Source organism: Primulina tabacum, chromosome 15 (assembly GCF_025594145.1).
Source record: "Primulina tabacum isolate GXHZ01 chromosome 15, ASM2559414v2, whole genome shotgun sequence".
NCBI classification, from domain to species: Eukaryota; Viridiplantae; Streptophyta; class Magnoliopsida; order Lamiales; family Gesneriaceae; genus Primulina; species Primulina tabacum.
Window position 1 is genome coordinate 3,088,441 of NC_134564.1, and position 13,279 is coordinate 3,101,719.

At 35.5% G+C, this 13,279-nt stretch overlaps 1 protein-coding gene across 1 annotated transcript; it reads left to right on the forward strand.

Moving 5' to 3' along the window:
- Positions 1–1,356: 1,356 nt before the first annotated feature.
- LOC142527750 (exocyst complex component SEC10b-like) lies at positions 1,357–12,713 on the forward strand. Its single transcript, XM_075632665.1, is given in 25 exon segments — positions 1,357–1,452; positions 1,551–1,799; positions 1,884–1,958; positions 2,106–2,207; positions 2,423–2,473; positions 2,577–2,682; positions 3,307–3,426; positions 4,587–4,678; positions 5,003–5,168; positions 5,244–5,320; positions 6,682–6,780; positions 6,862–6,952; positions 7,649–7,734; positions 7,874–8,047; positions 10,053–10,106; positions 10,205–10,333; positions 10,470–10,562; positions 10,648–10,794; positions 10,908–11,005; positions 11,234–11,318; positions 11,541–11,599; positions 11,883–11,981; positions 12,077–12,084; positions 12,087–12,159; positions 12,392–12,713. Coding segments are annotated over 25 exon segments (2,508 nt in total). The 3' UTR covers positions 12,471–12,713.
- Positions 12,714–13,279: the final 566 nt, after the last annotated feature.

A 13,279-nucleotide genomic window follows, 5' to 3' on the forward strand; every position in this document is an offset into this window, starting at 1 on the left:
GTACATAGCTTTACCTTTCCTCTTTACCTCCGTCTCTCTTTTGTTGATCATTCCGTCAGAATCTGTGTCTTTGTGTCTTCCTCTGAAGCTCTGCCGTCCAACTCGGCCGTCGTTTGTTCTCGTTACTTTCAAGGTGGAGTTTCTCATTCTCGTTCTTCCGTTTTTTTTTGTTTTTAGATTTGGTGTTGTTATCTATGCGATTCGAATTTGTTCGGTTATTCTCTACTGCATGGGGAGTTTCCTGGGGTTTGTAAGTTTATGATGTGTTCATGTTTTTACTGGTTTGGTTTTGATTAATGGGTTTTTATCATGCTTTGATATTTAATCTCATTCTATTTTATTTACTCTCTCGGTTTGCTGAACAATTGTCAGATTCTTTGGCGGTGTTTTTAATATCACAAGCTTTGATTGAAGTTAATTAATGCCGACGCTGAGTAATTTTTGATCCTGCTACAAAATCATGCTGTCCATTTTTTTTTTATAATTTTTGGTGTTCCTAATTATGTCTGTGAAAAAGGGAGAATCCTCTGGATCATATATGTAAGGAATGATGATGGTGGCAGCAGGAAATTTTTGTGATCTAGGGCTCTATACCACAACTGAATTTTTCTGTTGATATTAGTTAATCTGGTAGTAGGGATTTGGATCTTGTTTCCATTATCTGGCTGCATGTACGTATCTTTACTACACTGAATAAGCTCCAATAAATATGCTTTAAGCATATTATGATTATAAGCTGCCTTGGGATTACAATTCTTATGTCAAGAAATCAGTGGTTAACTTGTATTCAATATATTATAACCGTAGAATTTATGGTGAAACTTGGATTGATTCCTAATCCTATCCAGTTGTTGATGGGGTTAAACGGGTGAAAAATAGAATTTGCGGGGACCCTTTCTGCAGCATGTTTTTAATTTGGTGTGTATTGCCACTTCTAGATTTGATATTAACTTCAGCTTATACCTAAGTTCATTTCATGAGGCTACAAATGCTTCATTGTAATGGTTTGAGGGGGATCGATTAGACTGTGCGAAATGAAAATTGTGAAATGCATTTCTTGTTTGTCATGGTTCAGTTTTGATTTTACTCCACAATTGAAACTGAACAAAAACATTTTATTCGATCTAATTTTAATTTTAGGTTGACTGTGGATGAAGGAATATGATTTAGGGAGAATTGCAAATGACACTCTTCTTAAGTACATTTGAAATCCACCACGGTTAGTTTAAAAACTTACTGCACCAGGATACACGATGTCATCCATGTTCGTTGTCCACCACAAATTATAGAACTGCCCATGTGGCATTCTGAATTTGATAAAATCTGGTTGACGTGTCTATTTTCATCTCAATATAGATGAAAGAAACTAAAGATGGGAGGACTGGTAACTGATTTCGAAAATCGCCATCAACAGACACATCTTCTCTTATCCTAGACATTGACAACTTTAAGGTGATGCCTTAAATAGGTGTTTGGGTCTCGTGCTTCTTATCGAAGTTTGTCTATTTAGCTCATTATTATTATTATTATATGCTTTCTGTGACATGTAGGGTGACTTTTCATTTGACGCACTGTTTGGAGGTTTAGTTAATGAGCTGCTGCCGTCATATTTAGAAGAAGAAACTGATACATCTGAAGGACATGGTGTGAATGATGCTGTGTCAAATGGCCATTTGCGAACTCTGTCTGATGCAGGAAAATCAGCGCCAGGACTATCAAGCCCTCTATTTCCTGAAGTAGATGCTTTATTATCTTTGTTTAAGAACTCATGCGCGCAGTTAATTGATCTTAGGAAACAGGTGAAACTTCAAATTTTGTGGCATTTGATTTTTTTCATATTTTACCTGCTGGGTCACCTTCCTAAGGTTAATTTTTGCTCAAAGATTGATGGCCAACTTCACAATCTCAAAAACGAGGTAGCCGCACAAGAATCTAAGCACCGGAAAACACTTTCGGAGGTTAGTCATTTTAGGCTATTTAGATATTCCTTTAAACATGGGAATGTTTGTGTCATGGATTGATACTTGCCTGATGTTTTTGCTATATTTGAATTTATGGTTGCAAGCACCACCAGCTAATTGTTTTTCTTCCATTTTAACATACAGCTGGAAAAAGGAGTTGATGGGTTATTTGACAGTTTCACAAGGTTGGATACACGCATATCGAGTGTTGGGCAAACTGCTGCTAAGATAGGTGACCATCTCCAGGTAAATCTTTTGCCATTTGTAAATGACTAAATGTCCTGATTGTTTTGTGTCACTATATAAAGATTAATCACTTCATCGTATAGACACTTATATAGTGCTCCTCTTATTGTTTCTTCTGTCGCCATATCTATATCTGTATTTGTTTATTTATCCTTTGATTTGTTTGCTAGTCGCCAAAAACTTGCTATGCTATAATTTCTGATTCTAATTATCAGAGTGCAGATGCTCAAAGAGAAACTGCCAGTCAATCTATTGATCTCATAAAGGTACACTACTGATAAATAAGTTTTAAATGACCTTATTAGTGTCTGTTGGTGATGATAGTGCATCTAGTTTCACTTCATCAACATTGTGAAAACTACCTTTCAGTATTTGATGGAGTTCAATAGTAGTCCGGGTGACCTAATGGAACTTTCACCTCTATTTTCGGATGATAATCGGGTAGCTGAGGCAGCTTCGATTGCACAAAAATTGAGTAAGATGACATTTATCATTGGAAATTAGATCATCTCTTTTTTTTTTCTGTGATAAAATTTGATTTTGTTGTTTGATTGAAGGTCATTTTTGTATGCAAAAACTTCTGAAATTACTTTGATGCTTTTTTGTGAGGTTATTTGGAAACCTGAGGACACAATAGGAAACTAGAAAAAAGAATTCTATTACATTATTCGAGATTGAGACTGGGTTAGAGTTAGCTAGACTCTTTGATAGAATGGGTATCATTTCTAGAAGTAACTTGAATCTGGTAGGACCTAATGTTCACCTGATTATATAAGAACCTGTTGAGGGCCAAATAGAAAAATAAGGTAAAGGAGGGAGAATATTATGCCAAAGAAGATGGAATAACATAAATTTCACTAGTGCAGACTAGTCTGACGCAGATAAAGTGATCCATGCAAGATGATCTCTCTTATATTAACGTGCACCTCATTTACATTTGGTGGTGTCTTCAAGTCGTTTGTGTTGCTTGATTTACCCACTTCGAAATAACTTCTGCGAGTTGGAAAAATCTACGTGGAAAGCTGTGTGTTGATGAGCTGTGTCTTGGTTACTTCTTTGATAATGGAAGTATGAGAATTCACTGAGAGGCTTGTTTCAGGATCATTTGCTGAGGAAGATATTGGAAGACAAGGCATGACAGTCTCGTCGGTTGTGGGGAATGCAATGGCAAGCAGAGGACTGGAAGTTGCAGTTGCTAATCTTCAAGAATATTGCAATGGTATGACATCATAATTATTGGTTAAAAAACCATAAAATGTAAAGTGTTTCTGTACTGCCTTTCAGAAGGAAGTTGTTTGGCTATTTGCATAAGGATCCAAGTATTCCAGCTGTATTACATGTTTCTTTTTGTACATGGATAATCACTCGATCAATTTCTATGAGTTCTAATCAGGGTTAAATCTTCTTTTTTCTTTGGAATTATCATTATTTTAATATAACTAGCATGAAGATGTTAAGTTAAAGACTTGTGTTTCTAGTAGCTTTCATTGTGATGGATTGGTTTTCACCTGCCAAAAAGGAAGAAGAAAGTGCTATTGTTGTTCTCAAACAGACTAATAACAGTAACCGACAATTGTCAATTGGAATCTATATGCTTTAAGAGTTTAATTTGTGAGTTGAGCTTGAATTATTTTATCTGGTTCCATTCATCTGGTTAGTTTTTCTTTTCTTTGGTTGATACAAAGCTTGAGAACTGGTAAATATTATTTCTGTCATTGGGGGTTATATTGGTAGGCCAAACCAGAGGCTTGACAAATTTTCAAAGTTAAGAGTTACAATTCTAGGAGCCCACTTTTGTCATAATGATGTGAATTAGCACGCAAGATGCTTGACAAGTCCATGTTTATCATAGACCGGCATTTTTGTGAAATTTGTACTCAGTGAAATTGAAAATAAAAACCACAACGGTTCTGTGTAATATCAACGAACTTGCACTAATTTACCGTCTTACTTCCAGCATGACAATCAGACAAGAGTAATCATGTCAACGTTCAATGAATCTAGTAAATTATTTGGGATTAGCACATGATTTAAAGCCCGTCAGATCATAGTATCACATCCTTTGCACTCTGGCAAAACCCTGTTATTTATGGTACGGTATCAAGGCAACAGTTTTGAAATTCTATAACCAAGCTAAAAGAATACCAGGAGAAATATCGTTGCAACAATTAGGATATGTGTGTATGGGACCTTAACTATGTAATTTAGATATTGTTGGTGTATGTTTTCTAAGTGAATCACTTCCCCGTTTTGAACAAAGCATCGACTTGTCTCTCCATGACTGTGCTTTCATCTGTCAAGAGTTTCGTATATATATAATCAATAAATATCTGTTAGCATAGCTGTAACAATTGCTTTTGGTTTCAAATACATGAACAGAACTTGAAAATAGATTGTTGGCCAGATTCGATGCAGCATCACAAAGAAGGGAATTGTCCACAATGGCAGAATGTGCAAAAATTTTGTCACAGGTCATTTACTTGATAATTATCTGAAAGAATGTGTGAATATAAATATGTGGCTAATTATCAATGTTCATATCAAAACATTTATGAAGGGGAGAATAGAAGTTGGCATTCATTAGAAAATGCTGTCTGACACAAATCACCCCTTATAGATATATTTCCCTTTTTCTTGCTAGAGGTTTGTGTACATTCATGTAAGGGATGGTGGGAGGCATAATAAGTATATCCAACTTACTATATTTATATAATTTTGCCATAATAAAATCATGAAAGCTAATACACCTTTTAAATAACGATCTCCTTCCTTTCACATTTTAGTTCTGCATTCAGTTTAACAGGGGAACCAGTGGGATGCAACATTACGTGGGACTACGTCCTATGTTTGATGTGGAGGTAATGAATGCGGACGCGAGATTGGTTCTCGGCGATCCTGGGGATCAACCTAGCCCTAGCAATGTGGCTCGTGGGCTCTCTTCATTATACAAAGATATAACAGGTTTATAACTCTACTGATCTGATGAAGGTTGTGTTATTTAAAATGATCTTTTGATTTACTATGACTGTCATCCAGATACTGTGCGCAAAGAATCAGCAACCATAACATCAGTTTTTCCTTCTCCAAATGATATGATGTCAATATTGGTTCAGGTATTCAAGAATTATTGTTTTTAATATTTAATTTTGTTGTCATAATTTTTTTTGGAATTGTGCTACTTAAGTGTCATAAAGCAAAAGATGCTTTATTCAGAATTGTTTCAGGGGACCAATTAATTTGTATGAAAGAAACCAAATATGGGAAATGGCGATAAAAGATAGCAACCATGCCAAAACGTTGAGATTTCATTTTTGATGGAGGATTTGACTTACGTGAAGAGAAACTATCTGGCGAGATGAATTCAAGTTTAGATTTCAAATGACAGCAATTTTGAGGGCATTCAAATTACATTACAATTACTAATGCAAGATTTTGATTGAATTTGAAATTAACCCAGGGCAAAACCATTCAAACAATCAAATGAATTTAAGACCATGAATTTGAATTACCTCAATCCAAGCTCCACTTCACTTTTTTGTTTTGTTTTGAGAAACATCAACTGAGACCAACAAGAACAAAAACAAGAAACCCTGGGATCTCTAATTTATGGAAGAAAATTGACAATGTGGCTAAAGGTTCTGACGACTTTATATAAGTAGAAAGACAAATAAATAAGTCCCATAGGTCCCAATACTTTTCGTAAAACTTGAGTTCATTCTTTTTATAGGTTGATAGAGATTATGTGTGACCACTATAAGTTCAATTCTACTCGGACAAAACCAGAAAGGACTGGGAAATGTAATTGCTGTGAAATCTACCTTTGAATAAGGATTTGACTAGAAACAACTGGAAATACAGTTACTGAGAAATCTAAAGTTGAGCTTTGACACAGGTAATAAACATATGTCCTGCTCCTTTCAAAACTTGCAATCTGAGATTCTGAGGCGCTGAGAAAGCATTATCCTATAGAGTGAAATAAAATAATTTTCTTTTTAATGTAGTAAAATAAAATAATTGATGTTAATATTTCAAGCAAAACAGAAACTTTTCCATTGGTAAAGTACAGCATTACCTGCGTTTTGACTTCCTACTTGATTATGGGAACTTAAGTAAATCAAGAATAATAATCATGATAACCAAAATGACCTAATGACTCTAATTATTCCAAAAAGAAAAAAAAAAGACGTAAATATTGTTTAGCTTTCAACAGTTTCTTCTATATAAATCGGAAGAGGAGTCCATATCTGTTTTTTTGTTTGTCTTGATTTTCCGCATCCAAACCATTGTATCAAGATCAAATTTTTTTATTATTCATGTCAATGGAACCCCTAAAATTACATTAAGGTATTTTAGCCTTTTAAGTCCTGACTTTTTTGGTTCCTATTCCTTCGCTTCGCCATGTTCTGAATTTAATGAAAGAAAACAAGCATACATCCACAGTAATTAGTAATTTGATTCTTTTTTTGTTGTGTAGCGTGTGTTGGAAGACCGGGTTCCTAAAATTCTGGAGAAACTATTGGTGAAACCATCTCTTCTAAATCCACCTCCCATGGAAGAAGGGGGGCTTATATTAGTGAGTTCAATCCGTGGCTCGTTAAAGTGATGTTTAAATTTCAATTTTAAGTTACAGTGACCCTTTCATGCGTTATCTCAGTATCTTAGGATGGTAGCAGTGTCATATCAGAAGACGCATGACCTTTCTAGAGATTTACGCAGCTTGGGGTGTGGTGACTTAGATATTGAAGGTGCAAGCTATGGAATTTGTTGATTGTTCTTTATGTCTAATTTCTTTATCCATTGACCAAGAACATATTCTTGGAACCCTGTAGTCAATATAAATTGATAAACTGGCCGAATGAGTTTCTTGATGAGTTATTTATACAAAGTATGCATGGCATATTTTTAAGAAGTCAACTATGCGATCAATTAGAATCAGTCAGACAACCAATATCCTGATTCTAATAATTTGGATAAACTACAAATGTTTTAGTTTATCTGCTTGGTATTGTCTAAATTTAGATAATGTTAAATATGTCGAAAGGGTCATAATTTGAAAAGCTTTGGGAAAGTATCCACACTCATAACTGTATTAGGATATAGAGAAATTTGTTGATCTATACACATAATTATATCAACAATTTAGTTGGGATGGAACGACGGGTCTATGAGAACAAATTGAACAAACAGGCTCTGAGGGGGAAAAAAAGAAAAAGGAGCTTGAAAACACTCACACACCCCTTGTCAATTAAAGGGGAAGGGAAAAACCCTGTCAAATGAAACCTCATGTCATAAATGTTCTAAAAGACGGTTGGCATCTTTATTGTAAACCTACTCTTTCAGAATCTTCGCAGTTTGCTTTATAAGTACATACTGTTCTCATAATTGTATGTATTGAAATGCTGAATTACATGATCGTTGTTTATTTTTTTTTTGTCATAAAGGGTTGATGGAGTCCCTATTTTTCCCGCACAAAGATACATACATAGAGTACGAGCAGTCTTCTCTTAGACAACTGTATAAAGCAAAGGTATACCCCAAACTATGAGCTTCAAAAGAACACCCCCTCCCCCTCTCTGTAACTTGCTAGCTGTTACTAGCTACCGTTAATATGAGGCCTTGCCTTCATAAGTTCGTGTTCGAATCAAAAGTTTGTGCATATGATGCAGATGGAGGAACTTCGAGCCGAAAGTCAGCAGTCTGCTGAATCTACAGGGACAATCAGACGCACTAAAGGAGCTTCAATAGTATCTTTACAGCAGCAGATATATGTCGCTGTGGTGACCAAGTTTGTACTCTGGAATGAAGAAGCCATATCTAGATGTGCTTTGTTGTCGTCGCAGGTATATTTAGTTTCTAGGCTGAGATTTAACTATAGTTGACCTCAGTTTAACCAATCGTTTGACAGAAATTGATTCATATACTAATACTACTTTTATCCAAAGAGAATTGTGTATTACATAGAACAGGACTAGGGTGGAGTTCTAGGCCGAGATTTTAATTATAGTTGGCCTTGAGTTTGACCAATCAATTTAGGTTTGTCACGCCCCGAAACTCGGGATTTGACACCGGCGTCGTTTAACAATCACACAATTGAAATCAACCAGCCTCGTAGCATAGTATAAACCGAAATACCAGTTTATTAATCATAATCTCAAAAACCAAAGTCTTTACAACTGAAATAACTAATGAAATAAATGCGGAAACGTTTTTACATAAAACTTGAGTACCAAAATTCAGAAACCTCATTACTAGCGACTCTCGAGATTAAAACAATTCACCAGCCCCAAAATTGTTCCGATTCTTCTTCTTCAATCTGCTCTTCGGATTTATCTGGGAAGGTTGTAAGGGGTGAGTATTTTGGGAAATACTCAGCAAGTGGGGGCCGTTCGAGTACAACAAAACAACATGCAATTTCGAAATATACATACCATGCAAACATAATTCTTATCACGTGCGCATCATTAACCCGACACTGAGATTCATCTACTTTCAATGGTTTACTGATATCAGTCCCTAATTTTTACTCCTCTAAGGGGACGAGGCCGTATAGCGGTTATCTCCCCACCGCGTAAGGGTACGTATGGTTGGATTTCCTACCCATATCAAGTTGAATTCTCACAGTGTCAAAACATTTATTCATGCAAAATATCGTAACCAGAAGGGTGTAGAAGAAGAATTGTACTCGCCCGAATTTTTATAAAACCGAAAATATATGCATCGAAATTCAATAATTAAAAACAAGCCCACTTACCTTAAATTCTTGATGAAAAACGTAAAAAGGCTAGGGTTCTTCGAAATTCCTACTTCACTGGTTGGACGGCGGCAGGGCTTCGCTGCGCTCGAAAATTCATAAGGAGACTACAGCACAAATTTTCGAAAATTTGGTGTGATATGTGGTTTGATTTTCGAGTCTACAGGGCCCTCCTATTTATAGGGGTTGGCTGCTATCGTGATCGAGTGATATCGCCTTTGAATCTGAATCAAATCTTTATCGAGAATCGTGATCTATCCGTGATATAAATTCGAACTCTAAATCTTTTATCTCTCAATTTTCGAAATTCTCAAATATATACACTGTAAATTTCGAATTCTAGGGATTTTATTATCCTTTGCCTGATTTTTATCTCGGTATCTCCATATCAACTCAAATCCTAGGCATTTATCTGCGAAATTTCAAATAATAATATACACGATATTATTATTCACTCAATCTTGGTAAAATCTTACAAATCTCACATCCTCAAATGAGATAAATCCTGGTATCCAAAATATACTATCGTGATAAAACTTAAATGATAAAACTTAAAATTCTTGGATTTTACAAGGTTGACCAGAAAAGACTTGTTCAGATACTTGTTTTGTACATGAGTATTGTGCGTTTCATGGAATTGGACTAGGGTGGACTCCTTAATTTAGTTTGGAGTCATCTTTTTCTTTCTTTCTTCATTGTTTTGGTATTTTAATCTGGGAAAAGTGACCTTTGTCTCGGGCTTCTTATTCTTTGTTTTTATATTTATTTTTTGCTGTAAATAAAATGCAGACACAGATGCTGTATGTTGGGAATCGAAATTAGTGACGATTATTTTTGGCTGTACCTTTCTGTAATGCTTCTCTTGCTACTTTGGCTTATTAAGAGTGATCTTTGTATGTGTATTCCTGACAGATACCCACATTCTGTCTGCTCACTTTTTTTTTAACTACGAAAAGAACACGGCTGTAAAGACACAAATTTTATGATGGTATTTAAACATGAAGTGTATGTTGAAACGTGAGTATGTATTTTGGTATTGGGGGTAGTAGTCTAGACTGACATGGTTTTATTGATTATTTTCTTGTTGTCGGCAGCCTGCTACACTTGCAGCTAATGTGCAGGCATTTTTCACTTGCCTTTTGGACCATGTGAGTTAACTATTCTCTTCTGTGTTATGAAACTTCTTATGCCTTGTCTACAATAATTATTTTATCTGTCCCATTTTCAATCCTTTCACCTTCTTCAGGTTAGTCTATATATAACGGAAGGGCTTGAAAGAGCTCGTGATAGCCTAACCGAAGCTGCAGCACTGAGGGAACGATTTGTTCTGGGAACTATTGTCAGTCGACGAGTTGCCGCAGCCGCAGCTTCTGCTGTAAGAGATTTCCTCTTTTAGTTTTTATTTTATCAAAGTTGAGTCAAAGTCTACTGGAAATATTAATACCAGGCAGATTTCTTCAATTTTGGAAGACGTTGTATGCCACTGTGACACCTTAATTGATAATATGCAGGCAGAAGCCGCCGCTGCAGCTGGAGAAAGCAGTTTCAGATCTTTTATGGTTGTTATACAGCGATGTGGAAGTAGTGTAGCTATTGTTCAGCAAGTATGCTTTTGTGCTCTGATTGTATTGCCTCATTTTAATAATGAGACTTGATTGATTTCATCAGGACTAAACTTTTACTATGCAGTATTTTGCGAAGTCTGTTTCTCGATTTTTGCTGCCGGTGGATGGTGCACATGCTGCTTCCTATGATGAAATGGCGACGGCAATGTCCAGTGCAGAAGGTGCTGCATACAAGGGACTTCAACAGTGCATTGAAACTGTTATGGCTGAGGTTTGTGTACTAAAAGATTTTTTCTTATGTTTAAGTTAATTGTCATCTTTTTCAAGCTTCTATTCCTTTTATCGATGGATTTATTATTGGCTGGTCCTTGAAGTTTTCTTTAGGCTGAGCGGCTTCTATCCGCTGAACAAAAGGCAACAGATTATTGTCCGTCTGATGATGGCATTGTTCCTGATCACCGACCAACAAACGCCTGTTCTAGGTGCAGAATTTTCATCTTGCAAGATCTGTTGATTTACTTTGAGATTTTTAGAAATTAAACTTCAGTTCCTTTTAGGGTGCGTTAACATGAATTTATCATTTGACAGTGCTTTGATATTTCAGTGCTGATATTTTTCTTTCATCTTTGTTTCATTTTTATGCTTTCAAAGTTGTTCCTTCTGACCATGTTTTGTAATTTTATTTTTCATACATCTACTTATGAAAACAGGGTTGTTGCTTATCATTCCCGAGTGCTTGAGGCTGCTTTTACAGCCCTTGAAGGTCTTAACAAACAAGCATTCCTGACCGAACTGGTATAGAGATTCTCTTGTTTCCAGTAGAAAGTTCAGACAGAGGGATTTCCTAATTGCATCATACTCTTTTTTCTAGCTCCATGGACTAGCTTAGCATTTTAACTTAAACGATAGTCTTTGAAGCTGAAATTTCTACCTCATAGAAAAAAATTGAAATTTTCATTGTTCATCAAAATTTAATATAATGAAATATGGTTATGTGAATTGGTTTGACGGGTGCAGGGAAATCGCATGCATAAGGGGCTACTTAATCATTGGCAGAAGTTCACTTTTAATCCAAGGTAGTAATACCCTGGTCTTTAACAAATTATAAGTATTCTTTATTATTGTTTTTCTAGTATCAGTTTCTTCTTGGCCAAAGTTAGAGAGTGTAAATGCATCTAAAAAGGTTTCCGGCTCGGCTGTCGTTTTTTTAAATCTGTTAAAAATGGATGTAACTGTGAAACTACTGTTTAATTTGGACTCGGGGATAATTTATCTGTAAGCTCTTATTTACCTGAAGAAACCCCATGCTTATTTATTGTTCCATTAAGCTAAACTTACTCTCAATTGTCACATTTAAAGTGGAGGGCTGCGGCTCAAGCGTGACATAACAGAGTACAGTGAATTTGTTCGCAGTTTTAATTCTCCCACTGTTGATGAAAAGTCTGAGTTACTGGGCATGTAAGTTATTGTAAAAAAATTTCTTATTCCATAGAGATAAGAATCGAGCTAGAAATTAAATAGTTTCTTCCTGATTAACTTGCATGGTCCTCCAGCATGGCCAACGTTTTATTGTTGCTCCTGAAAGTCTGTCATCATTTTTTGAGGGAACACCTAGTATCAGGAAAGACGCACAGAGGTATGTTAACTTCAACACATTCTCGAAATTCGATGAGTGATGTTTCATCTCTCATTACACGGGTACGAGTAGCTAATTTTTATAATAAATTCAAAATTTATCTTTAGAAACCTCTTGTTCATCTGCATTTATTCAACATGAAATGAAACACTACTGTGGAGCATCAGAGATTCCTATTCACGATTCCATTCATGAGACGAAATTTTAGATTTTGGCTGTTACAATATCACAGGTTTATTCAGCTCAGAGATGACTACAAGAGCGCAAAATTGGCAGCTAAACTCAGCTCCTTGTGGGGTGGTTCTAGTTAGTGCGTAACTGGTAAGAGTTGTTAAGAGAGAGCAGCTGTTGCTCGGGTAATCCTCTTCCCACCTCCTGAGGACATGATTAGTGAAGTCCGTCGTGTACAGATCGTCGTCATTTTTTAAAAACAAAATTCAACAGTCTGAAATCTCCTCCCATTTTTCCTTGTTCTTGGACATTATATACTCATTCATCTTAGAAAGTTTTATGGCGAGTATGTATATTGATATATAGGTATTTGTGTGTATTTAGATAGTTTTTGTGTGTATTTTTATAGACAAGCACGCCTCAACAACTTTGATCGTGTAACTCTGGTCATTTTTTAGCCAAAAACAAAATGAGTGGGTCTCTTGTGAAATGGGTCATTTTTAATGATATTCACAATAAAAAATAATATTCTTAGCATAAAAAAGTAATATTTTTTTATGAATGACCAAAATAAGAGATATATCTCATAAAATACGATCCGTGACACGGTGTCACACAAGTTTTTGCCAAAAAAATTAAACAAATTAAATTTGCTATGGCCATCAATATCTGGAACATTATTTGACTCTCAATGCCATGGAAGGACAACAATTTCCCATGAGGCCAAATTAAAATGCTTTGAACGCCCTTGGAAAGCTAACAATTCCCCTTGTAAGGCCATCTCTAATCTATATTCTCTATTTTTCATCCTCTATCCTCTGAATATTACCAAATACTCTATTTCTTTAATTTATTTCATTTTCAACTCATATCCTCTAAATATTACCAAATAATTTTTTTTAATTTATTTCATTTTCGAACACATACACACATATAATTAATTAATTTC